Here is a 27,938-nt window from a genome sequence, read left to right as displayed (position 1 = left end):
AAGAGAGATGGTTCATGGTCCCCTACCCCCGTTTGCAGCCCTGGATACTCACGGTTGAGGAGAACGGCCTGTAGTACCAAGCCATCCACCACCAGTACCTGGCCCCTACTAGCTCATTCCAAGCTGTCTCCCCTAGGCTGCTGCTGCTCCTGAAGAGACTCTGGGCTCCAGAGATAACTGGTGTCACCCTTCACTGGAAGGCCAGCCATCCATGATAACCAATTAGTTGCCAGGTGTCTGCCACTTCAAACAGCAACACCCACAGAACTATGCAAACTCCAGAACTGAAAGGCCAATCAGCCATCCCATTCTCTGCTGTCCTGGCCACAGGAGGCTTGGACACACACTCCACCAAGGCTGCAAGCTGCCTAGGAAAAGGCAGTAGGACACCAAACTTACAGAAGAGCTGGTAGCCTGCAGCATGAGGGGAGCCAGGCGTCTTTGCGGAACTTTTTACTAGCAAAAGAGGTTAGGTTTAAGCAGGCACCACCTGCTTCCTTTGTGCATTCACAGCTCACTCTGTGCTGCTGTTGCTACAACAAGAAGGTTCCTCTTAGCAACCGCACAGGAAAGACTCCCTTTGAACTCCAGCTTCAGTGCACAAAGTGTGCACCCCACAGGTTTTCTCACTGCCACAGCAGATGTGTGGAAAGGAAAGAGAAGGGTGAGCCGCTCTGATGGAGAGCCAAGGGCCGAAGGTCAGCTAAGGAAATCCATGGTTTCAATACCTTCCTGATTAGCTGAGGTGCTGAGCACCCAGGCTTCTATTGACTTCAGAACCAAAAAATCAGACCTCTTCTAGTCCTATATCTATTGGTGGATTGAAGCACTGAAAAAATTAGCCTAGATGAAAAACCTCGAGCAACACAAACCTGTTGTTCTGTGTGTCTGTCAAAGGAGTTTGTTATATGGGTACTGCCAAGTTAACAAAACAAACCTGGGCATCACTCAATTGAACTCATTGATGGAATAAATTGATGCAGTTATGCAGATTTACAACTGCTGGGCACCTACATTTGTTTACCTTTATTATCCCATAAGTCTTACAAATCTCATGGACTTTTCACCACTGATTCTATTAGTTTATCCTTTGCATTTCTCTCTGATTGGGACAATGAAAATAAAGCATTCAGTTTCATTTATGTAGTAAGTCAGTTTCTAGTCCAGTGGTTCTCAACCTATTTACCACTGTGGGCCACATATGCAGCTATGTGTTATATGGGCCTCATCCACACTGTATGGCCCTGAGGATGTCACATGGGCTGCAGCTGTGTGCTGATTGCCCCACAAGTGTGCCATAGGCTATGGGTTGAGAACCACTGTTCTAGTCAATTCTACCTGCAAGAGTCCAGTACACCAGCTTCTCGATTGGCAGTGCTGCTGGGGAAGTTTAACTTTAGGGCCCACTGAACATTTAAATGTTACATCTGTATTTGGACCCTTTTCAATGGGTGTTTTGGTCTATGAAAGCATGCTCTGGTTCGGATCCAAAACCTAATTCAGTATCATTACAGTCCTTGTCAGTCAGCCAAACCTCGAAATGTCTCAGACCTCACTGAAGTTCAAAGCTCCAGAACCCATTTAAGGCCAGGTTAATAATAAACCAGCTAGAGTGTAGTGGGTCCTTGTCAAATTCCCTGTTTGAGGATGCCAAGGTGAATGATACAGTGCTGTTTTCTATGCACACAGGCATAATTTTGCAGGATCACAAGGGCCTTCAAGCAGGTGTAGCTAGAACTTAAGTGCTAGGTAGTTGTGGGAATGAGAACACTGGCTAGAGTCCTCGATGGTGTGATGCAATTTCCAGACACAGGGGAATGCAGAGGAAGTGATTCCAGAAGTGACAGCCAGGCACCTGGAATCACAAGCATCTCTCCAAATCAGTCATACAAGGCCCCATTCCAGGGAGAAGGTATCTACAACAGCACTACTTTCCATCTCTCTATCCAGCCATGTCATCCATCTCTGCCCAGTGCCTGGGGAAGGCCTCCTTGTCACTGATACTGCTCATCCATCTGTCCACACATCCACATACAAACATAAGAACAGTTATACTAGGTCAGACCAATGGGCCATCTAACCCAGTATCCTGTCTTCCAAGAGCAGGTGCTTCAGAGGTAGGTTCCCAAAACGAGGACACTGCAGGGGGAGCAGGGAAGTTAGAGGCGGGGTACCTGCGCCGGGGTACTCACTGGAGGTGGAGGGAGTGTTGCTCCCTGTCACAGTGGCAGGGCAGCTGGCACAAGCCCAGGATGCAGCAACATCCATCAGTCAGTGCCTCCCTGTGGGACCCCCTCCCCAGGGGTGAGTGCTGGGGCCTGGGTAGGTGGGATCCGGCAGCTGGGGCTGAAGGGGAATGAATGGACCAATCAGTTGTGGATCAGAAGAATGGACCAATCAGCTGCAGATGCAGGGGAGGGACCAATCAGGAAGTGGACCAATCTGGGCTCATTCTGAGCTGCAGCTTATCTGCTTTGCAAAAACCAGGACCAGCTCTATGTATTTTGCTGCCCCAAGCACGGCAGTCAGGCGGCTTTCGGCGGCATGCCTGTGGGAGGTCTGCCGGTCCCGCGCCTTTGGTGAACCCGCCACTGAATTGCCGCTGAAGCCGCGGGACCGGTGGACCTCTCACAGGCATGCCGCCAAAGGCAGCCTGACTGCTGCCCTCATGGCGACCGGCAGGCCACCCCCTGCGGCTTGCCACCCTAGGCACGCGCTTGGTGCGCTGGTGCCTGGAGCCGTCCCTGACCAGGACATTTGCTGTTATTATTTGAAAACCCCACTGGGACAGAGAAAGCAGGCTCCAAAAAGAGGCTCTGTCCAGGGAAACCTGGATGTATGGTAACCCTGTTCAGAGGGAATGAACAGAACAGGCAATCATCAAGTGACCCATTCCCTGTCATCCACTCCCAGCTTCTGGCAAATAGGGGCTAGGGATACCCAGAGCATGGGATTCCTAATAACCACTGATGGACCTATCCTCCGTGAACTTACTTTGTTCTTTTTTGAATGCCATTATAGTTTTGGCCTTCACAACATCCCTTGGCAAGGAGTTCCACAGGTTGACTGGGCATCAACAATCAGCCATTCTCAGCCCAACGCAGAACTGATAGCTCATTATCTTTTCTGCTGTCCAGCACTGCCAATAGGCTAGGCCATACTTGACCAATTTGGGTTGGAATGGGGAAGAGGCAGGTCCCTAATGTGTCCCTCCACTGCCTGTCTTCCATTGCTGAATCATCCCCAGTTTATCATCCTGAGGATTCCTTGGCAAATTATTGCCACTGATTACAAAGCAGACATTGCTTTAGGAGTCAGACCACCACAACCCTGAAGACTTCAAATGTCTCTGTATCCTTGTCTGGGGACTCTTTTTTGAGAGCTGGTAAATAAATAAATTTGGGCTGCATGCTCAATCCAGGAGATCTGTGTATGATACTACAAGGATACCATTAGTGCGCTGTTCACTTATGGTAATGCACAGAGACATCCATAGTAGACTCTGCTCCTTGCTTCTGCATGGGTCATGGCTTTTGCTCCTTGTGTTCTGGGTTGCAATTGCTGTCATTGTAATTGCTGCAGTGTGGCTTTACAAAGAGGAGAGTCTTGCAACACACTAGGAATAATGACAGGCTTTGGCTTCGTCGTCCTCTGTGTGCTTATTCTGCAGTTGAACATCTCAGTGGAGAAAGCCTCACCAAGGACTCCACATTGGGCACTATCAACTGCATTGTTCCGAGGGAGGACAGCTGTCTCAGTGAGACCAGGATGGAGAGGAGGTGTCTGATGCAGCTAGTCCCTGGCCTTTCAGGCCCACAGCCTTGAATTGGCACTGGAAGCAGATGTTGATCCATTGGAGAGCAAGAAACTCTGGTGTGAAGAGTCCTGTGCTTTCCTTCCTTAGTTAAGGAGATGGGGTCTGCCTTCTGCACAAACTGGAGATTCAGCGTGGCTTCCACATGTAGGCCCAGCTTCAGCACAGTGAGTTATCATAGTCCAGCCTGGAGGAGACCAAGGCACAGGTCCCATAGCTGGATCCTTGTTGGAGAGCAAGGGGCATCACTTCCTGCCAAGTGGAAGCAGCTACCATGATGGACAGGATTAGTGATGATGGGCCCAAGACCCACACTTAGGGTAGGAGTGTGAAGCAGTTTGATGGCAGGAGAGGTCAACATTCTGGCAGCTCTTTGGAGCATTTCCTCATCCTCCCTGCACCACTCTAACCTTCCCTGCAGTTCATTTGAGCTAGTTGTCCCCTGTGCAGGTGCTAATCTCTTATAGACAATTTGCATGCCTCACACAGAATTATAGAATATCAGGGTTGGAAGGGACCTCAGGAGGTCATCTAGTCCAACCCCCTGCTCAAAGCAGGACCAATTCCCAACTAAATCATCCCAGCCAGGGCTTTGTCAAGCCTGACCGTAAAAACCTCTAAGGAAGAAGATTCCATCACTTCCCTAGGTAACCCATTCCAGTGCACAGGTGACATATCTGTTAATCTTTCATATACCATGGTGATGAGGGCCACATAACCCCATGGAGGTGCCAAGAAGGAGCTATAGAACTGTGTGTCACCATGACATTGCTCGCAGCAAAGCCCGTGGGAACTCATCTCCTCTCCAAGAGGCCTCAGAAAGGAAGGGAAGAGAGATTAGACAACACTGAATGGAAACTATTGCATGGGCTGGATACTGAATGCGACTGCAGCACACCCAGCAGGTCAGTGCCTAGCGGAGGCCATCCACCCAAAACTTTGCATAGACGACAGGACAAGCTGGACCTGCAGCAGCACTTTCACAGCTGTGTGAGGGAATTACAGACATTTAGGCTAACCCCCTATCAAGATGAGGATTTATTGTATCTGAACCATCCAAGACAGATGGCTATCCAGTTTCCTTTTGAAAACTTCCAGCGAAGGAGTTTTTATGACCTCCCTAGGCAGTCTGTTACATTGTCCTGCTGTACTTACAGCTAGGAAGTTTTTCCTCAGATTTAATCTATATTTGCTAGGCTGTAGTTCGAACCCATTGTCCCTAGTTCTGTCCTCTATGGTAAAAGAGAACAACTTTTCTCCACCTTTTTATGGCAGCCTTTCAAGTATTTGAAGACTGCTATCATATTCCCCCTTAATTTCGTCTTTTCCAAACTGAACATAACCGTTCCTTCAGCCTTTGCTCATATGGCTTGTGTTCCATCCCTCTGATCATCTTTGTCACTTCCTTTGGATCCTTTCCAGTTTCTCTACATCCTTTCTATACATTGGTGACCAAAGTTGGACACAGTACTCCAGATCTAATGACCCCCTTGTTAGCAGTCTTGGCACAGAGGCTAAGAACTGACTGGTAACATGCCCAGATTAAGGTAAATCAGGGCCTTAGGCAAACCATGACACAGGGCCCTGGCAGCCTCCGGACCCAGAACAGACCCCTTGGACCCCCACTTGGGACCCCCCTCCAATCTGACATAATTCAATTAATAGTTACTCTTTGTTTGCCTTGTTTAACCAACTAACATCAGGCCCTGCTGCAGCATTGGCGAAGCTGAGGGGGCGTATTTAAGGCTTTGATTCCCAAGGCAGAGGCAGCATGGGCACAGCTGTGTGCACTCTTCCTAGATCAGGGGTTCTCACAACAATTTTTTTGGTGGCCTCAGAGTACAGCCATCAACTCTTGCTGGTGGCTGCACTGACACTTTTTCCTAAAATACTTCATTAACTTAAGGAAAAACAAAAAAATATGCATGTATACACATACAAATCATTGTAATTTATTTATGTAGGGGTTTTTTTTGTACTCAATAATAAAAATAATACTGTGAAAAATGATATTTGTGTGTTTGTTAATATCACTTTTCACAGCAAGACCTGGCAAGTTAAGACCTGGATGGAGCAGTGGGGGGTGAGGCAGCAGATGCTAGGGGCAATGGATGCGGGGGGGGGGGGGGGGCTCCAACGCGTGGTTGGGTGTGTGGGTTGGTGCCTGGGGCTGGAGATCAGTACCCTGGGCCAGCACCCACTGAAACCCAGTGTCGATGCCTGCAGCTGCATGGCCAGGGCTGGGAATCAGCACCCGCTGCTGTGCAGCCGGGGATCAGTACTTGGAGCCAGCATGCACTGCTGGGGCTTTAGGATGGCACTCAGGGTTGGCTCTTTGGGTCCATGCCCGATGCTGCACTGCCAGGACTAGGAGTCAGTGTCCTGAGCCAGCACCTGCCGGAGCCTTGGGTTAACACCTGCTGCTGCATGACTGGGGCTGGGGATCTGCACCTGGGGCTGGGGATCAGGGCCCATGGCCAGCATCTGCCAGAACCCAGGGTTGACATCCAGTAGCAGTGCCTGGGGGCAGTGGCCAGGGCTGGGGGTTAGAGTGTGCAGCCAGGGGTTGGCCACCGCCAGCGCTGGGGGCTGGCATTTGGGGTCTGCATCCAGAGCCAGCACCTGCTGGAGCCCAAGGCCAGTGCCAGGGATCTTCACCCAGGGCCAGCAGCTGCAGCTGGGGATCTTCACTCAGGGCTAGCAACCACTGGAACTCAGGGTTGGCACCTGGGGTCAGTGGCCAGGGCTGGGGGTCGGAGAGCGCAGACAGGGGTCAGTGCTTGGGGCCAGCCGCCGCCGCTAGGATTAGGGGACAGCACCACACAGCAAGAGCCAGGGATCAGAGCCTGCCGCCATGTGGATAGGGGTTGGAATCTGAAGCCCCATGGCTGAAGGCCAGGATTGCCTGGTCAGACCTGGGGGGTCAGCACCTGAAACCCCATGGCCAGAACAGGGTGTTGAGGCCTGAAGCCCCATGGCTGGAGCCCTGGTCTGCAGCCAGGTTCCCTAATTCCCCACCGCCCAACCACCCCAGGGCTCAAGTCCACAAAGCCCCCTGTCCCTCCCCAGTTAGAAAACTCACCTTGCTCCTTCAGCATTGTGCCCCACCTGCCTCCGGAGACGTGCAGAGCAGTGCATCCAGGAGCAACAGGGAGGGAGGGGAAGGGGCCAATGCATTCCCTCCCCCACGTCACCGCTCACAAAGTTGTCATGGCTTCAGGGAAACCTCCTGGTGGCCGCATGCAGCCGTGATGGCTGCATTTGAGAAATGCTGTCCTAGATGCAACCAGGGCTAAAGCCCTTCACTTTTCTGGTCCCAGTGCTCACAAAATATCAGTCTCCTCATAGCAAGCAGAGGGGCCCAGCCCCATGATTCCCCCAGTTTCTGAATCTGAGCAGCCTTGGGAGTTTAGGGGCTTGAGGATAATCCCTTTGGTCTCTTGTTAGTCTCCCAACCCTCCCTGCTCCCAGACAGCTGCACTCTGCAGCACGGTATGGGGAGGAGGTGACCAGCTCTCTGTGGAGAAAGAAGTAGTTCAGGACTATTTAGGAAAGCTGGACGAGCACAAGTCCATGGGGCCGGATGCGCTGCATCCGAGGGTGCTAAAGGAGTTGGCCGATGAGATTGCAGAGCCATTGGCCATTATCTTTGAAAAATCATGGCGATTGGGGGAGGTCCCAGACGACTGGAAAAAAGCTAATGTAGTGCCCATCTTTAAAAAAGGGAAGAAGGAAGATCCAGGGAACTACAGGCCAGTCAGTCTCACCTCAGTCCCTGGAAAAATCATGGAACAGGTCCTCAAGGAATCAATCCTGAACCACTTAAAGGAGGGGAAAGTGATCAGGAACAGTCAGCATGGATTCACCAAGGGCAAGTCATGCCTGACTAACCTAATTGCCTTCTATGATGAGATAACCGGCTCTGTGGATGAGGGGAAAGCAGTGGATGTGCTATTTCTGGACTTTAGCAAAGCTTTTGATACAGTCTCCCACAGTATTCTTGCCAGCAAGTTAAAGAAGTCTGGGCTGGATGAATGGACGGTAAGGTGGATAGAAAACTGGCTAGATGGTCGGGCTCAACAGGTAGTGATCAATGGTTCCATGTCTAGTTGGCAGCCGGTATCAAGTGGAGTGCCCCAAGGGTCGGTGCTGGGGCCGGTTTTATTCAATATCTTCATTAACGATCTGGAGGATGGTGTGGACTGCACCCTTAGCAAGTTTGCAGATGACACTAAACTGGGAGGAGTGGTTGATATGCTGGAGGGTAGGGATAGGATACAGAGGGACCTAGACAAATTAGAGGATTGGGCCAAAAGAAATATGATGAGGTTCAACAAGGACAAGTGCAGAGTCCTGCACTTAGGACGGAAGAATCCCATGCACTGCTACAGACTAGGGACCGAATGGCTGGGCAGCAGTTCTGCAGAAAAGGACCTAGGGGTTACGGTGGACGAAAAGCTGAATATGAGTCAACAGTGTGCCCTTGTTGCCAAGAAGGCTAATGGCATTTTGGGTTGTATAAGTAGGGGCATTTCCAGCAGATCGAGGGATGTGATCATTCCCCTCTACTCAGCACTGGTGAGGCCTCATTTGGAGTACTGTGTCCAGTTTTGGGCCCCACACTACAAGAAGGATGTGGATAAATTGGAGATAGTCCACCGGAGGGCAACAAAAATGATTAGGGGGCTGGAGCACATGATTTATGAGGAGAGGCTGAGGGAACTGGGATTGTTTAGTCTGCAGAAGAGAAGAATGAGGGGGGATTTGATAGTTGCTTTCAACTACCTGAAAGGGGTTCCAAAGAGGATGGATCTAGACTGTTCTCAGTGGTAGAAGATGACAGAACAAGGAGTAATGGTCTCAAGTTGCAGAGGGGGAGGTTTAGGTTGGACATTAGGAAAAACTTTTTCACTAGTAGGGTGGTGAAGAACTGGAATGGGTTACCTAGGGAGGTAGTGGAATCTCCTTCCTTAGAGGTTTTTAAGGTCAGGCTTGACAAAGCCCTGGCTGGGATGATTTAGTTGGGTTTGGTCCTGCTTTGAGCAGGGGGTTGGACTAAATGACCTCCTGAGGTCCCTTCCAACCCTGAGATTCTATGATTCTATGATTCTATGCTTTCATGCAAGCCGCTGCCTGTTTCTCTCAGAGCATCACCTGTGAGATGGCGCAGATGGGTGCCTTAATAATCAACTCCATCTGCTCCCTGCCTGGGCGGCCACTGGGAACCCCATTGTGATTGCTTCGAGGGCTTCTTCAAGGATATAAAGGTTGCGGGCAAAAGGGAGTGTGTTTACATGCACAGCCCAGCTTACCTGGCTGGGGATTGAAACTCAGTTAAGATGGAGAATCCCTCCACTGACATCCCCCCGCCTGGACTCTTCTCCCAACAAACTCCAAACTCCGTGATCTTTCTTCTCTTGGCCCCCAAGCAGACTCTCTTGCAGGCCCTTATCCCAGAGAGAAGCACAGCACACTGCTGGGTAAACAGGTGCAACCTCACTCACAGTAATGGTGTTATGCCTGCTAATGCCAGCAGTGAATTTAGTTCAGATTCTCTACCGATTCCTGGCCCCCCACCCTTTCTCTGATCCCTGCTTCCCCACTCCAGAACTTCTCTCTCCCTCTGATTTCTGCTCCCCCTAAGTCCCTTTCTGATTTCTGTTCTTCCCAGATACTCCCCACTCTGTTCTCTGCTCCCTAGACCCCTCTTTCTTCTCTGCTTCCCTCAGATCTCCTCTCTAATCTCTGCTCCCCCAGATGCCATTGACACTGTACCGCATATTCTTCAGTGATATTATTATGATATGATTATGACATAATTATGATGCAGTTTGTACAAGATAAGTCATGTGAGATGTCATTGGAAAAGTTATGATTTGCTGAATATGATTATCATATTTGTGTGCATGTATCATTTTTGTATCTAAAGTTATGAATATTGACTATGTATCTGTATTTCAAATGTAGTTACGCCTGGGTAACGCCCACTAAACAAGATGCTTTCAGTCTAGATAGCTGGTTGGGAAGGGCCTACTCAGGGCAATGAGCCATTAGGGAGAACAACAGGCCTTGGGAGAAGCTTATCTCTCACCTGGTGAGCCTTCCTGAGAACTCCAGAGACAGCCTGAGAGTAACTCTACGAGGACATGTGACCAGGCCACATGATGCTGGACGCCATCTTGGGATGTCAGTATTATTCCACAGATTGGTCTGGGATCCAAGCTTATATGCAAAAGCTATATAAGGCAGGGGAGTGACATCATCAGGGTTTTTCACTCCCCACACAAGAAGACTCCTGGAAACACCTGAGGAACAAAGACTGAACTGGGGGAAGTGCTGGACCCAGGCTAAAGGGATTTGAAGCCTGTGCATGAAGACCTGAGAAACCCAAGTTGTAAAGCTAACACAGCTTGTGCCTTAAGACTCCCTAGCCTGCCTGTACTATCAATTAGGATGAGAAGCTGTTATACATATCCAATCTATTTAGTATATTAAGCTTAGTTTGCATTTTTTGTTTATTTGCTAGGTAATCTGCTTTGATCTGTTTGCAATAAACTTGTTTTATATTTTAATCCAAAGCAGTGAGCTTTGACTGGAGTGCTTGGGGAAAATTTTTGCTTGGTTACCACAAATGTGCATTGTTCTTTTCACATTGAGGGAGAGGCGGACCGGGTATTAAACCCATATACTAGACAGATTTGACCAGGGCAGGATGGTACTGCTTTGGGGTCCCAAGCTGGGAAGCTGGCGGTTAGAGAGCCTGTGTCTGGGTGTGTTCCTGGGTACGAATGCTGGTGAAAGTGCAGGCTGGGGGTCTTTGCAGCTTGTCACAGCAGTACAGTGTGAGAGGGAGCCCAGGCTGGTGGGTTAGAGAGCTCAATGGTACCCCAATTCCAGGTGGCACTCCAGGAGGAACCTGTCACACCCATTTCTTCTCTGCTTCCCCCAGATCCCTCTCTATGATCTTTGCTCCCCATCCCTTCTCTCTGTGATCTCTGCTTGCCCATCCCCACTCTCTCTGCTTTCGGCTCCCCAGTTCCCTGTCTCTGATCTTTGCTCCCACAATCCCCTCTCTCTTATCTCTGGTCCCCTCACATCCTATGATCTCTTCTCCCCCCACATTCCCTCTCTATGATCTCTGCTCCCCCTACATCCTCTCTCTATGATCTCTGCTCTCCCCAGACCCCACCTCTCACTGATCTCTGCTTCCCCTGATTTCCCCTGCCCCCTTTCTCCCCTTGCACTTTCCCATACTCCCCAGATGGCTAATACTTGCTGGTTTCATCCTTTGTCTCTGGGCCTGACATTAGCTTTCTTTGCACTTATCTCTAGCTCCCAGGAGCTGAGACCTAGCCAGGCAATTTGGTGGAGATTATTATAGACTCCGAGAGGAAAGTTATCGCTCCTTTCACACTTGTGGAATCTCATTTCCATACATTGGATCTCAGAGACTGAGCGCCAGCACCTATCACTCTGCAGCTTTCTTCCCTGCAATGCACACGTCTTATCCATTTAAGTTCTAAAGACTCTCAGCATCACAGATCCCATCTCTGAGAGAGTCTCTGCTGTGACCTTCCCTAGGTGAAACTCAGGCTTCAGCTCTGTTCTGCCTTGCCCCAAACTTGGGCACATCTCAACACAGCTAAAGCAAAGGGATTTTAGGCTAGACACCTCCTCATTATCATTTCATAGAAGGGGAAACTGAGGCAAGAGTAAGCGCCCATTTGTAATCGGAGTGAGTCCCACCTGCTAACAGCCCCTTTGTGTAATGGGGTAATCTGCAGCCCTCATTCCTTTTATATGCTAAGCAGTGGAGAGACAGTGGAAGATAAGAAACCTCTGTCTGAGTGAGGCCAAACTGGTCACAGAGGGCTGTTTCAATAATGCCTCAATGATACAGGCTGTATAGCCTGTGTGTTTGTGTGTGGCACCCCACACTGGACACATTAGTGGGGCCTGAGGTACTGAGGAACTGAGGGGGAAGTTGAATACATTGAGTTCTTAGCACTCCAGCTCCAGACCCAGAGAGGACCAGGATATACTGTAAGAGGAATTTAATTAAGCGAAGGACTTTGAGGCAGCTCATTCCGCAGCTCTCTACTCAAGCACACAGAGCTTGGTGTTTCTCTGCTCATGCTGCAGCCTCTTAGTACACAGATTCCACTGATTTCAGCTGGAGCTGGGAGTGCTGTGTAATCTGTGACTCAGAGAGCATGCCATGGCATGGCTCCATTATGATATTTGCTAGCAAAATCCTCGCAGTGCAATCAAAGGGCTTTGCCAGCCCCCTCCTTGTCTAGCCAGAATGCTGTCAGCCTTGCATTACTCTCTGTTCTTGTGACCCCAGGAAATGAGAAACATTTCAGGTTTGTCTTATACTTTCTTTTCAGGGGTAACCATCTGGGCAAAATAATCCTGCATGGGGCAAACTGGTGACATAGCACCTGAGGCCTGCTAAGCTGTAAGGAATACTCAGTCTGCTGCTTCTGAGCATCCATCACATTACACAGGACAAGGGGAATTCTATCTGCCTCCCAAGGATGATTTGTCCAGTTCATCACTCATTCTCTGTCATGTGCTTGTTTGCGCTTCACTTCACGTTCTACAGATCCAGGGCTCCTGCTGTCCATCATGGTGGCTCCTGGTCCCTCCTGGCAGTTGGGGAAGAGCCCGGTATTTCAGAGCCACAGGAGATTTGAGATTTACGGATACATCCTGATGCAGAATGTCACTGGAGATTTAGGTAATCAACCAGCCCTTCCCAGCCCCTGACTGCCTGACTGATTTGCAGCTGTTAGGGCACACAACTATACCTGTTCCCACCTTGCCAGCCAGCCAGCACCTCGTCTGCTGCCCTGCCAGCCAGCACCTCGCCTGCTGCCCTGCCAGCCAGCCAGCACCTTGCCTGCTGCCTTGCCAGCCAGTGCCTCACCTGCTGCTTACCAGCCAGCCAGTGCCTCGCCTATTGCCCTGCCAGTCAGTGCCTCGCCTGCTGCTTACCAGCCAGCCCTGTGCCTGCTGCCCTTCCAGCCAGTCAGCACCCTGCCTGCCAGCCAGCCAGTGACTTGCCTGCCACCCTACCAGTTAGTGGTGCCCTTAAGGTGAGGTATGTCCCCCTCTTCTCTGGAAGGCATCACAGCGTTGCCCCAGCCAGGAGGAGCCAGGAGCTGTAACGTGGCCTCAGTCTTGGAGAGGCCCCAGGGGTTCTGTTCCCTCTCTCACCCACTGTGGCATCCCAGACTTGGGTCTCCTTCAGCATTTGTTAAGAAACAAGCGGAGCCAGAGCCAGATCTCTCCTTAATACTGCAGCCCATGCCATGAATTTTTAATCAGGGGCTCTGTGTGCTTTGGGAAGCATGCAATTAACTGCCCCATCAATAATGCACCATGCTGCAACTTTCTCTCCAAGATCCAGGGCCAGACTGAGGGAGGAGCCAGGTTGTTATTTACGCTGGATCTGACCTTTCTTTAGTCTTGGTGAAAGGTGCTGGACTGACAGCCCTGGACAATGACAGCCTCACTGCCTCCACAGAGCAGGGACCGTGAAGGCAGAGGCAGAACCAGCTTTGCCCCCACCCCCACCATGACAATGTACCTCAGTCCTGACTTTGAGGGACCACCTCTGGGGGGTGGAACTGAGCCTCTGTTCTCAGTCAAGTCTGGATGAAGTTGTAGGCAATACAGGCCTGTGCCTTGGGCCCTAGCTCCAGGAGTCAGATGATTATATTGTATGCTCAGATTTCAATTGAAAATAAAGGATCTTTCAACCCCTCATGGTAGGTAAGAAAAGTTTGAAAATGTGACCATGAGTGTGGTTGGAACAGTAACTTTGGCCTGAGTCTGCAGACAGCCTGAAACAATAGCTCTGAGAGGGGTGAATTGCCCCATGCTTCTCAGTGTGGTGTTATTTACAATACTCACCCCACAGGGCTCTGAGTGTGACAGTGGGCCCACCCCCATTTACCCAAGCAGATAATCCCCACCTGTCAGGGAAAGCTTTGCTGCTCCTAAGAGGATGGGGGACACAGCTGCTGCTCCTGGGGGGATAAGGTGGCCCCTTGCCATTGCACCTGCCCGTCTGGGAGGAGGCCCCTGCTGCTCCAGAGTGAGGCTGCCAGGGCCCTGTGTCATGGTTTGCCTAAGGCCCTGATTTACCTTAATCTGGGCATGTTACCAGTCAGTTCTTAGCCTCTGTGCCAAGACTGCTAACAAGGGGGTAATTAGATCTGGTGGAGCATTTTGCAATACGTCAGGAGGTGGGAATCATAGAATCTCAGGGTTGGAAGGACCTCAGGAGGTCATCTAGTCCAACCCCCTGCTCAAAACAGGACCAATCCCCCAACAGATTTTTACTCCAGTTCCCTAAATGGCCCCCTCAAGGATTGAGCTCATAACCCTGGGTTTAGCAGGCTAATGCTCAAACCACCAAGCTATCCCTCAAAGATGGGTAGTATGGTAATGGCAGAAGGCAGAACACTGAACTAGACAGCCCAGTGAGTGATTCAGTAAAGCTGACAGTGCCACAGTGGGCTTGGTAGAGCCGTGATCTAAACTGCGCTGTCAGGAAGTGAGATACAAGCCTTGATGGCAAGATTCCCATACAGCAAGATGCAGGCTGTGGCTGGAAGATGGTCTGATCCAGTATGGCAGTGCTTACATTGCTATCACTTGGGTGTCCTTGTAAATGTCTGTTATAAATTCCTACCAGATTCTTCACCTTCTCCCGTTGCCCCAGGAAAAGATCTGTCTGTTCTGACTCCCAATCCCAACCACCAGTCTAATGGTTAGTGATGGAAAGCATCCCTGTGGATAGTTACTCACCAACAACAGATTGACATGGGACTTTTTGCGTTCGAGCTCAATGGGGGCCACCTGGAAAAAGAAATAAAAGCCAAGGTTATTGCCTTCCATGGACTTGCCCTGTTCTGACCTTTGACCCTGACACTGTCAGTTCTGTAGAGACATCTGCATGCTCCGATGAGAACTTGCTCCAGAGGTGGGTGCTGTGCATAAAGGACAATGGAGTGGAGACTGGATGCCCTGGACAACCAGCAGTGTCCATAAAATGAAGCTTCCCCGGACCCTCCCAGCTAACAGAGAGATGTCTAGTTTGGCTCAGCCATCACATTCACTATGGCCCAAGCCAGGATCTTCCCATCCATACTCCACATGGGCTCTTGTTCCTCACATGGCTGCTAGAACTTACCACTCATTCACCACCAGCCTGGGGTGCTAAGGAAGAAGGGAGGAAATCATTGTATGGTGTAGCTTTCTCCACACCAGTCATGATTTTATAGGCCTCTATCATATTCCCCCTTAGTCATCTCTTTTCTAAACTGACCAATCCCAGTCTTTTTAATCTCTCCTCTTACTGGAGCTGTTCCATACCCTTAGTCATTTTTGTTGCCCTTCTCTGTACCTTTTCCAATTCTAATATATCTTTTTTTAGTTGGTGTGAGCATACCATGTATTTATATAGTGGCATTATAATATTTTCTGTCTTATTATCTATTCCTTTCCTAATGGTTCCTAACATTCTGTTAGCTGTTTTGAGTTAGCTGCACATTGAGTGGATATTTTCAGAGAACTATTCACAATGACTCCAAGACCTTTTTCTTGAGTGGCAACAACTAATTTAGACCCCACCATTTTCTATGTATAGTTTGGATTATGTTTTCCAATGTGCATTACTTTGCATTTATCAGCACTGAATTTCATCTGCCATTTTGTCTCCCAGACACCCAGTTTAGGGAGATCCCTTTGTAACTCTTCACAGTCAGCTTTGGACTTAACTATCTAAACTGTCTCCACTGCAGTGAGAGCAGCAGTCCTGTAAGTACAAGAGGAAGCAATCAGTGGGGCAAAAGGGCTGGGCCCCCAGCTTCTCTGGAGATGCTTGATGAGGATTGAAGGAGTCGGAGTGCTAAGGGATAGCACCAGAGAAGGGCACAAAGCTGACAGCTCCCCTTTTCAGACCTGAGACACATCCTGGGAGAGGCTGCCCTTTCCCACATGGAAATCAGAGCTCTTCACAGCTGCTGAGATAAGCTCATAACAAGCCCTCACATGGTACTACTAAGAGACAGGGCTTGGACTCCCACCCTCTGGATGCTGCTCTGGGTCTGTGCTTCTCAAGGAGTCGTTCTCAAGGCAGAGAGGCTGTATCCCCAGAAGCCACAGATAAACAGAGATGAGGATGATGACATTTCCTCCTCCATGCCAGAAATCCTTGCTGACTGGCACTGAGGGCACTCATGAGATCTTTACACATGCAGAGTCCAGAAGACTCGGTGTTGTGTTAGGCTGTGGCATTATATGCAAGGATGCAATGCTGGCAGGACAGCAGGGCTTGGGAGGAGGGCTGCGTCCACAGAGGTCCTCATAGCTCCAAGTTAGCAACTCAGGAAGCTGGAGCATGGAGTGGGGGCAGGCAGGGGAGCAAAGAGGGGAGCTCAGAAAGAAAATGGTAGGGAGTTTGGGGGAGCAGTCAGAAATGGAATCCCTGGGTGGGGGTTTGGAAGAGTTGGGTAAATAAGGGGCAAGTGGAATCCCTGCAGGAATCAGAAGGAATTCAAGTTAAGGGTGGGGGGGCAATGAACCCCTCAGCAGGAGGGTTTGGGGAAGCAGGTGGAAGCTAGGATTCCTCAGTTGGATAGAAGAGCTGCCACCTGTGGTCTGGAGGAGACACAGAGACTGTGTGACTCTGTCGTGTCCTGAAGTACATGGGCGCTTGTCACTGCATCCCCAGCCATGCGTGTAATTTCACAAGGGATGCTGGGATGCTCTGCCATGGGTCTGCACCAGGGGCGGCTCTAGAGCCCAGCGGGGCAAGCACCCGCCTGGGGCGGCCATTTCCCAGGGGGGCGGCAGGCTGGGCCGGTGGACCTGCCGCAGTCATGCCTGCGGGAGGTCCACCGGAGCCCCGGGACCTGCCGCAGGCATGACTGCGGACGGTTCGCTGGTCCCGCGGCTCGGCTGGACCTCCCGCAGGCATGACTGCGGCAGCTCAACCGGAGCCGCCGGACCAGCGAACCGTCCGCAGCTGCGGGAGGTCCAGCTGAGCCGCGCGACCAGCGGAACCTCCGCAGTCATGCCTGCGGCAGGTCCGCTGCTCCCGCGGCTCGGGGGCGCCTCCCGGGCATGATTGCTTGGGGCGGCCAAATTTGTAGAGACGCCCCTGGTCTGCACAACCTGGGAATGAAAATGTTGCAAAGGGGGCAATGTCAGAAAGGGGGAGGGAGCTTGTAGTTCAACAAGTGTGATGCTGCCCTAGGGCACCTGCCCTCTGGGTTCTAGTGAGCAGCAGAGTGGGAGCTGACTCCAAACAGAGCCATTTGTTACCCACCAGAGTCGATGAGAGCCTTCCCACAAGCTTTAAAGGGAGATGAAGGAGGGTCTGGGCTACCCACTGGGTCTGAGCTGCCATGTTCCAATCTGAACGCTGGGCCAAACTTCCCAGAGCTCGAGGGGATTTGAGCCAATGCTCCGGTTTGGGGCCCACTCCATTGTCATGGTGCTGCTCCAGTCCTGGAGCCCAAATAGACCAGCTGGCCCATTGAATATCACAGGGTACATCTGCACTGGAGCTGGAAGAGAGCCTCCCAGCTGAGGAAGACAGACTCACAGTAGCTCTAGCATGCTAAGAATAGCACTGTGGATGTGGGCTAGCTGCCCAAGGCCAAGCCTGCCACGGGGTCAAGTTCTGGTGGCTAGCATGGTGCCACAAGGGCCACCCTGCTATTTTTAACATGCTAGCTCCAGTCTGTCTACCCATCAAAGTCTCATCCATACTGGAGCTACAGTCTATGAGCAGAGGAGAACTACTGAGGCAGAACAGAAGCACCCAGCAATGTAAATCTCACAACAGCAGCATGTCCACTGTTAATCAAGTAACTCATAGCAGCATCTCTTCTTCAGTGTGCCACAGACAGTTCAAAGCTCAAATTGACCTGATCAGCCACTCATGTCTTCACAGAAACCAAACCAACCAGTAATGTCATGGTCATCTTCAAACTTGAAGGATTAACAACAACCTGGGCTGAGCGGTACGCTTCCAACTGCAGGGCAGCCATACCCACAGCGCGCCTGTGGGGATGACTTTTCCTTCCTACCATGCAGGTGTGAGCAGCACAGCCAAGCAACAACCTGGAGAATTCATCTTTACTGTTCCTGGGTTATTTGATCATTATTACTATTGTTACCTATCAGTATGACAACAGCACATCCAAACCCAACCGAGGTCAGGGCCCCATTGTGCAAAGAGCTGGACAGACACAGAGCAGGCAGTCCCTGCCTTGAAGGGCTTCCAGTCTAGAGACAAGAGAGCATTATTATCCCCATTCTACAGATGATGAACTTAGGCACATGGCCAGGGGAATCTGTGGCAGAGCAGGCATTTTGCCCAAATCTCTAGCAACCCTGTCCCATGCCCAGGGGCGGCTCTAGACCCCAGCGCGCCAAGCAGGCGCTTGGGGCGGCCGTTTCCCGGGGGGGCGGCATTTGGCTCCGGTGGAGCTCCCGCCGGCATGCCTGCGGCAGGTCCACCGGAGCCCGGGACTAGCGGACCTGCCGCAGGCATGTCGGGGGCGGGTCCCGTCTGCCCGCGGCTCGGGTTGCGCTCCCGACGGCATGCCTGCGGCCGGTCCGGTCGTCCGGGGCTCCGGTGGATCTGCCGCAGGCATGCCGGCAGGACCTCAACCGGAGCCGCGGGAAGAGGGGACCCGCCGCGGGACCGGGGAAGGGCGGCACAGCGCTCCGCGCTGCTTGGGGCAGCCTACTTTCTAGAGCCGCCCCTGCCCATGCCTTGATCACAGAATCATCCTTCCTCTCTCCAGGAGAAATTCAATGTTAATTTTACCAAATCAAAGCTACAACATACTCAACTACTACCTCAAATAATCATATGTAGATTAACATGTGACTACATGAATCTCCCTGTGGTCAGCACTAAAAGGTAATAGGTAATAATTGGAGATATACCAATCTCCTAGAACTGGAAGGGACCTTAAAAGGTCATTAAGTCCAGCCCCCTGCCTTTACTAGCAGGACCAATTTTTTTTTGCCCCAGATCCCTAAGTGGCCCCCTCAAGGATTGAACTCACAATCCTAGGTTTAGTAGGCCAATGCTCAAACCACTGAGCTATCCCTCACCCCAGTCCTCAGGCTGGGGTGGGGTGATTGTATCTATTAGGTGTCTTTGTCTGTTTCTGTCCACCTCAGACACATCTGACAGATTCATATGTTTGAATTAGTCTACAATGTGATTAGCCCCACTCCTAACCCAGCTTGGGCTCTAGTGGCTGCTCCAGAACCTCAGTGTAACCTCATTACTGAGCCCATGAACACTGCCTGCTGTTAGAGCCTGGAAGGGACTGCAACACCATCAGCAAATGTAGTTTCTTTCTTATAAAGCAAAAGAAAGATCATGCCCTTGGTGGATGGGGGCCAGATGGAGTGTGTACTATAGTCTAGCCCCATGTTGCACAGAGACCTTTTTGCATAGGATGGGTTTGCTCAGATGGGGCCATCTACTGGGAATGACATATAAATTCCCCACGTGATACTGCTGGAGACATGAGGAAGCAGAGGAGTGAGAATGAGCCTGTCAAAGGGATGTGTGTGTGTGATCACTGGCAGTCCCAACTCCCTTTTGGGGGCTGAGTGTGCCCCCAGCTTCCCCGCCCCACAATATACCCAACACCACTGGTTACATATCTAAAGTGCCACATGGGGATTTTACCTTGGAACTCCAGTTAATTAATATCAAAGGGAGCTGTGCGGCACTGCAGTGATGCAGGGGTTGCACTACACTGTCAGAAGAGAGGGCATGGTGGTAATTGAAGATGTGCCCTGCAGTGAGGAGGCTGTCTGAAGAATTCTGATGGAAGATGGCAGGGCTAAGAGGAGAGAGCTAAGTTTGTCTTTCCTCTGTGTGCTTATGCCTACTTTCAAATGTTACTTTGCACAGCACAGTCGAGATGAAAGGCTACAAATCCACATCTGTCATTCTTACACCTTTGAATTTCCCTGGCAGTCAGATGTTTGCTAATTTCTTTTAAAATGTACAATCCTCAGAAGATCTCCCTCCTTTTTAGCAATCACACATGTGGATTTATAGTCCTTCAGCCACTTGAAAAAGATTTTTTTCCTCCGTATTTGCTTAGGCTTATTTATTTATTTGTTTTATAAATTGCTGGGTGACACTTTGGTGTATCCGATTAGTTTTAAATGATGGAATCTATTCATCTTTGGGCGTGTGAAGAAACAGTGCAGCGAAAAACCACCGCAGGAGGCCCTGCCGGGTTTATCATCTCCACAGGGGGCCATGGGGAGTTTATAGGCACTGGCATACCCACATCAGGCCTTGCAGGCATTACATTTTCTGTAGGCTGCGCCTGTGGATGCCTGCACCAGATCTCAGGCAGATTGAAATGCCCACAATGGGCAGTCTGGCAACTAAAACATCCCTCCCTCTTCTTCTAGTCAGAGCCTTCCATGCACCTGGAGCATCCTCCTCTTGGGCCAATCCAGAGCCTCTCTTGGGGGCTGATCTAAACCCCACTTGAATCAATGGGAGTCTTTTCACTGCTTTCAGGAGGCCCGTGCCCCAAAGCTCACTCTGTCTGATCTGTGCCATGATCACAAAGTGCTATCTGAGGCCAAGTTCCTCAAAGATATAGGATTTAGGAGCTTAAATACCTATGAAGATCTGCGCCTGAGTGCGCAGTTCTCTCCTCCATGCAGCACATGAACTCCAGCCATCACCGAGATGAAAATTTCCACCATCTGAGTGAAATTCACCACTCTGCAGAAGGCTACCCCCACCTAAATCCCATGTAGGATCCCTTTGGAGACTGAAATGGTATACTGGCCTCAGGCTGGCCCACTGAACAGGGGTGCATCAGTCATTGTAAAACCTGAATGAGACTCCAGATTATAATGCTCACAAGACCCCCTGAAGTTCTCTGAATCTCTCCCAAACTGGAGGAGATAACTTAAAAATGACCCACCCAACCTTTCCAAGCAGAAGCAAAGACAACAGTCCTCACTGAATATAATGCAATGCATGAAATGGGGGCTATCTGGTGCTATATCCCTTTGGAAATATGGCATTGGAAAACTGAAATTGGTTCCAAAGCTCCTTCTCCAGTACCACCTTTGGTATTGGTGCACACTGTGTTGTCACCGGTACAGTCTTCAGATGCCATTCAGTCTTGGGCTCTACATCTACATCAAGCTCTCCTACTGCATGAATGACTTGTGTGATTGTTGCCATATGTTCCTATAAAATACCTGGCCAGGAGAATGGCACAGGTGAGAAATTTCAGGTGGGTTGGTTCACAATTGACCAATGGAAATAAAGTTTCAGTCATCTTCAGCAGGCTGACTGAACCCTTGCTGTGCTCAGAAAGTCCATAACTAAAGGGCATCCTGGTTACCTGAGACACAAGAGACTAGGAGAGACTGGAAAGCACATCTACTTGGCCAGGAACTCCGATCAAGAGAGAAAGGTGCTTTACTGTCCAGCTCTTGCTAGGAGAGCCCACGATCACACTGAGTCTGAAAGTGGAGAGAAATTGATGGAAGCCAAGTGAGATGTGACAGAGAGACAAAGACTGGCGGAGCAGACCTGACAGCCTTCTGATAGCATAGACAGAGCTATCAATGGAGAGGGAGAGCAGCACTGAAAGCAGCGCTGAGGAGTGGCTGAGAATCAATGCTGTACATGAGCTCCAACAAGAGGGACAAAGATAAGTGGCTCCTGCTCCCTGTTAAAGCTGCTGGGGCAGGCATGTGAGTCCGGCCTTGTGGGGAGAAGTTCTGGACTGCCTCTCTAGATCTGGTGCAGGAGAGGTAGAGATGTGTCCATCCGGACACTCTGCCAGGAAAGGACTGAAAGGGAACATGAGTTAACATCTCTCATCTAAAGGACAGCATCTCATGGGAGGAGGAGAGCAACTGCTGCATTTCAAAACTAGCGAAGGGTGTTGGAGCCCTGACCCTAATGGCCTCTCAACATTGGCATCAGCAAGAACCAGAGCCAGATCCAGTTCATCCAGAGGGTGGGCCAGTGCTTCAGGCCCTAGCCAGAGACCCTGCCCTGCCATAGCCTTCCGGTGTGACTGGGGGCGTCCCTTAGCCTCTCTCTGCTTCAGCCCCCATCACTCTTCTCTCCTCCCAGGGCTGGCTGAGGATAAATACATTAAAGGCTCAGAGGTACTCAGATACTGCGATGATGGGGCCAGATAAGCACCTTAGACAAATCTTGCAAAGGGCCCTTGTCTTTATAATGGTCTGTACCAAAAGTCTGGGTGTAACATCCAGCTCTAAATCCTGTGGCTTGAGCCCATCTCTAGGTAGCCCAGGACTCTCTCAGCCCTTCCCTTTTTCAATGCAGAAATACCAGCATACACATCATGGCTGTGGGCCCCATTTACAGAGGGATCCAGTTTATGCCCCAGCCTCCAGGCCTAGTCACTCACTCTCATCCTGATCTCTGTGGGCATTTAAAGGGCTGGTGGCCGGACACATTATGATCATTAGTGTTTGGGGGCTTTCTTGGGGACTGGCAGCTTGACAAGCACAGTGTATTATTTCTTTGCATTGCATATTGCCAGTGTATGAAGTGCCGAGGGTGGAAGAAGGGAGCTGTCAAACTATATATACAATCAATGTGCATGCATTATAGGTCACTGGCTAGCCAGGGCATGCCTTGGTGTAACGATCGCCCTTAGAGGCATTTATTGATAGCACAATATCTATAAACCTTATGAACACATATTCTTGGCCTTTAATTATGTACACTCATTACCTCTCCCACCCACCTCTGGAAGAATCCAACTGCAATCATTCGGGCAGGATGAATCAGTCAATAAGGCCCACTCTCCTCAGCAACCTCTGTTTGTCTGTAATGTCACAGGAGAGAGATTTCTAACCCTGGAGCTTTATATAATTTATGCTGGTTACCTGGCAGGCTTGCACTGCACTACAGCCAACACTGGGATCTGCTGGCCATCCTGAGCATAGACTGGCATAGCCCCTGCCACAGGACCTGATTTTCAGAGCAGCAAAGCACTCACAGCTCCACTGACATCAATGGGAGCTGCAGGCAATCAGCACCTCTGAAAATCAGGCCCCTCAGCTTTTAATTTGCTGGCTGTGAAGCAACATTTCTTGTGGCAATTGGCAGGGGTTTCAGGAATCCTCTTGAGTCTTTTATTACCACCTGGCTAGATCTCTTGGTCTCTCTGCACCAGCTGATCAGGGTGTGTGCAGGAGCCTGGCTTCGCTGGGCCTTAGGAGCATGATGGTGCAGGTGGAAATGGCAGTGTCTTTCCAGCTGTTAACTGCCCCCTGCCAGTTGGAGAGGGAGTGGTCGGCTGGATCCCCAAGAATGGCTGGTTATCCTTATGCATTAGAAATCATTAGCTCCGCTAATTAAAAAAGTGTCTTCTGTTTGCCTTGGGAAACGACCAAGGCTGAGCCTTCAGCCATTTGTGTGAGCAAAATTTATTTGCAAGCAGCTATGGGAAAAATCACACCCCAGCATCTGCAGGGGCACCAGGGGGACTGGCATGAAAAGGGAAGGGCTTGAGGAGATGGCACAACTTGGGCAGTGAAGCAGGATGCAGTTAGGAGCAGGGCATGGGGAAGGTCAGGGTCAGGGCAGGGTCAGTGCTGTGTGGAGTCTCCTGCCTTCTTCCCTCAGTGGGCTGTGCCAGGGGTGCAGATGGTTGCTACAGCCAGTAGACTGAAGGGACCTCCATGAGACCCAGCCCAATGCCGAGGGCACCCAATTGGGCTCTGGGCATGGATTGGTAGCCTGGGAGTCCATCCTCTGCCCTATCATCTGCCTAGAACATACATAACATAAGAACATAAGAATGGCCATACTGGGTCAGACCAAACGTCCATCTAGCCCAGTATACTGTCTTCTGACAGTAGCCAGTGCCAGGTGCCCCAGAGAGAATGAACAGAACAGTTAATCATCAAGCGATCTATCCCCTGTCGCCCATTCCCAGCTACTGGCAAACAGAGGCTGGGGACACCATCCCTGCCCACCCTGGCTAATAGCCATTGATGGACCTATCTTCCATGAATTTATCTAGTTCTTTTTTGAACTCCATTATAGTCTTGGCCTTCACAACACCCTCTGGCAAAGAGTTCCACAGGTTGACTGTGCGTTGTCCTTTTGTTTGTTTTAAATCTGCTGCCTATTAATTTCATTTGGTGACCCCTAGTTCTTGTGTTATGAGAAGGAGTAAATATCACTTCCTTATTTACTTTCTCCACCCCGTCATGATTTTATAGACCAATATTATATCCCTCCTTGGTCATCTCTTTTCCAAGGGGAAAAGTCTCAATCTTATTAATCTCTCCTCATACGGAAGCCAGTCCATATGCCTAATAATTTTTGTTGCCCTTTTCTGAACTTTTTCCAATTCTAATACATCTTTTTTGAGATGGGGTGACCACATCTGCACACAGTATTCAAGATGGATACTATATAGAGGCAATATGATATTTTATGTCTTATTATCTATACCTTTCTTAATGATTCCCAACATTCTGTTAGCTTTTTTGGCTGCTGCTGCACATTGAGTGGATGTTTTCAGAGAACTATCCACAATGACTCCAAGATCTCTTTCTTGAGTGGTAACAGCTAATTTAGACCCTATCCTTTTATATGTATAGTTGGGATTATGTTTTCCAATGTGCATTACTTTGCATTTATCAACATTAAATTTCATCTGCCATTTTGTTGCTCAGTTGCCCAGTTTTGAGAGATCCTTTTGTAGCTTTTCGCAGTCTGCCTGGGTCTTAACTATCTTGAGTAGTTTTGTAACAGCTACAAATTTTGCCACCTCACTGTTTACCCCGTTTTCCAGATCATTTAAGAATATGTTGAATAGGACTGGTCCCAGAACAGACCCCTGGGGGACACCACTATTTACTTCTCTCCATTCTGAAAACTGACCATTTATACCTACCCTTTGTTTCCTATCTTGTAACCAGTTATGGATGCATGAAAGAAACTTCCCTCATATCCCATGGTATCTTACTTTGCTTAAGAGCCTTTGGTGAGGGTGCTTGTCAAAGGTTTTCTGAAAATCTAAGTACACTATATCCACTGGATCCTCTTGGTCCACATCCTTGTTGTCACCCTCAAATAATTCTAGTAGATTGGTGAGGCATGACTTCCCTTTACTAAAACCATGCTGATTCTTCCCCAACCAATTATGTTAATCTATGTGTCTGACAATTTTGTTCATTACTATAGTTTCAGACAGTTTGCCTGGTACTGAAGTCAGGCTTACCGGCCTGTAATTACCGGGATCACCTCTTTTTAAAAATTGGTGTCACATTAGCTATCCTCCAGTCATTTGGTACAGAAGCTGATTTAATTATAGTTTACAGACTACAATTGGTAGTTCTGCAATTTCACATTTGAGTTCCTTCAGAACTCTTGGGTGAATACCATCTGGTCCTGGTGACTTATTACTGTTTAATTTATCAATTGGTTCCAAAACCTCCTCTAATGACACCTCAATCTGGTACAGTTCCTCAGATTTGTCACCTAAAAAGAATGGCTGAGGTTTGAGAATCTCCCTCACATCCTCAGCCATGAAGACTGATTCAAAGAATTCATTTAGTTTCTCCGCAATGCCCTTATTGTCCTTGAGTGCTCCTTTAGCATTTTGATCATCCAGTGGCCTCAATGGCTTCCTGCTTCGGATGTACTTAAAACATTTTTGCTATTACTTTTTGAGTCTTTGGCTATCTGTTCTTCAAATTCTTTTTTGGCCCTTCCTTCCTAATTATATTTTTGCACTTCACTTGCCAGACTTTATGCTCCTTTCTATTTTCCTCACTAGGATTTAACTTCCACTTTTTAAAGGATGTCCAGCACCTGGCCTGGCTGCCCCAGATGGGAGTAGGTATCCTAAGTGCATTTATTGGGATACCTTCCCCTTTGAGATGCTCATCGGTATCAGGGGTAGATCTCGAGGGTACAGCCTGACCTCTAGGTCCCAGCCCTTTTGTCGTGTTGGGGGGAACAGCACCTTGTTCCTTTCCTTTCAATAATCTTTATCTTTAGTCATGACTGCAGCACAATTTAAAGCAAATGGAATGTAATTGTGCAGCGAGATGGGGCTGGTTGGGGGAGAAGGGCTCATTTGCACCTTAAAAGGGTTGCCACATGGCCGAGTCTCACTGCTGACAGTGCCTGAGTGAAATCGATTCCCTGGCACTGCGGGGCGGGAGGTGAGTTGTCTAGTCAAAGACTGGCCTTGATGGGATCATGGGGAAGAGATGGAATTCATTCCCAATGGACCGGATTCAATCAGCCATGCAACTGCTGCCCTGCAGCCTTCCCCAGGCCTCCCTGTTCCAGATGTTACCCTTGTACACAGCATAGACACCTACAACCAATAGAAGGGAAAAGTGACCTGGTCTCCTTATGCAGCATCAAAGAGGCAGGGGGAGATTGAGCTGGCTGGGGTGATGATCAATGTCATAAGTGCATTGACCTGGGAATTCCTTCCTCTCTGGCACCCTCTGGATGAAGAAGGCTGCCCTGATCTCATCACAGGAGAAGGATCTGGCTGCAACAGGGGGCAGAGAATCCCAAGGTGCCCACTTACATGAGGCCACTCCCTACTGTCCCCTTTCTGAGCAACGACTAGCAGCAATGGGAGAGGCTGGCACTGAGTGGGGAGGCATCCACACAGCTCTGACAATGCACCTCAGTCCTGACCTGCAGCTCCCTGCTAGGCCAGCTCTCCATTCACCACCATCCTGTCCTATAACCCCCCTGCTAGGCCAGCTCTGCCCCTTTCCCTCCCCTTGCTCCCCTCTGCTAATGCACCTCAGTCCTGACCTGGGCAACACATCCTGCTCTTCCAGTCCTGGATACTGCAAAAATCTGCCCATGCATCTCTCTCTTGGACTGCAGCATGCCCAGGTATTCCAGTCATGTAACACCAATGCTCCTTTTCCAAGATCTGCAAATTCTCTACTATCTCAGTTCGAGGATACACACCATTTATGTTACTGTGGATAAAAGTTTATTAGGAAGTGAAGTTGAAAACATACAACTCGTTTCACCTGTGAACAAAGATGCATTTAAATCCATCTCCAGGCTGCATATTAGCCTAGGATGCTACAGAATTCCCTCAATAATAAACCCTTCCCTCGCAGTAATATCAAAGCAAGCTCCCTCATTGTTATGAAGATGAGACAGGCACAGATTTGCATATCTGAGAAAAATTGCTGCAGCAGCTTAGCATGATCAGAGGGAAAAAAATCCCCATTTTTTCTCCCTTTCTGTGTAAATACTCAGGAAAGCACCAGAGGACAATTAGTCTCTCAGCTGCTTTTTCAGCCTAGTCATCTAGGACCCAAGTCATTGGGCGCTTTGGATAAGGCTCTTACTCATATTTCCTAGTAGTATTATCACAGGGCATAGGAGCCCTAATCCTGGACCAGGCGCCCATTGTGCAAGGTGCTCTATAAACACAGAACAAAAACACATTGCCTGCCCCAAGGAGTCTACAATCTCAGTAGAAGACAAGAGATAACAGATGGGAATTGGCAGCCAGGGGAACACCAGGAAACAATGAGACAGGGAGTGGTCACTGCACCCCAGCAGCCTAACCATTGTCAAGTTTCTTGTAGGCACTCTGGCAAAGAAGAGTTCTGAGGAAGGACTGGAGGGAGGGACAATGAAGTAGCTTTGCTGAGGTTTATGGGGAGCTTCTCCCATGCATGGGGGGCAGCCTGGGAGAAAGCACAAAGTCTGAAAGTGTAACAAGGGGGCTGTGGAGGCTGGTGTCATTGTTAGACCCGCAGTAGAGGTCTCCCTACGGGATGGGGAGCAGGCAGGTACTGGACACAGTGTTGGTATATAATACTCTAAATGCTCTTTATTGATTACAGAACAAACCTTACTCACTCCACATTCACACCCCAAACATACTATACCAGAGTCCAAAGGTCAGATGGCCAGTCGAGATTCCTTCTCATCATAAGATCATAAGATGTGGGAAACCGGCGAAAACCACATCTATATCCACACGGGACTCTGGGTCAATAAACAGGGGGTAGCCATCATATGGACCCA

At 49.7% G+C, this 27,938-nt stretch overlaps 1 protein-coding gene across 3 annotated transcripts in view; it reads right to left on the bottom strand.

The window, feature by feature from the left end:
- Positions 1-27,938, bottom strand: part of CCDC33 (coiled-coil domain containing 33) — a 344,384-nt gene that overhangs the window by 32,421 nt on the left and 284,025 nt on the right. For all 3 annotated transcript variants that reach the window (XM_039492199.1, XM_039492200.1, XM_039492201.1), the window contains one exon: positions 14,636-14,686. In XM_039492199.1, the coding sequence (XP_039348133.1) occupies positions 14,636-14,686 (51 nt within the window). The remainder of the gene's footprint in view (positions 1-14,635; positions 14,687-27,938) is intronic.

Source organism: Mauremys reevesii, linkage group 10, assembly GCF_016161935.1.
Source record: "Mauremys reevesii isolate NIE-2019 linkage group 10, ASM1616193v1, whole genome shotgun sequence".
In the NCBI taxonomy this organism is placed as follows: Eukaryota; Metazoa; Chordata; order Testudines; family Geoemydidae; genus Mauremys; species Mauremys reevesii.
Note: the sequence above shows the minus strand (reverse complement) of the source record. Positions and strands in the feature narration are given on the sequence as shown.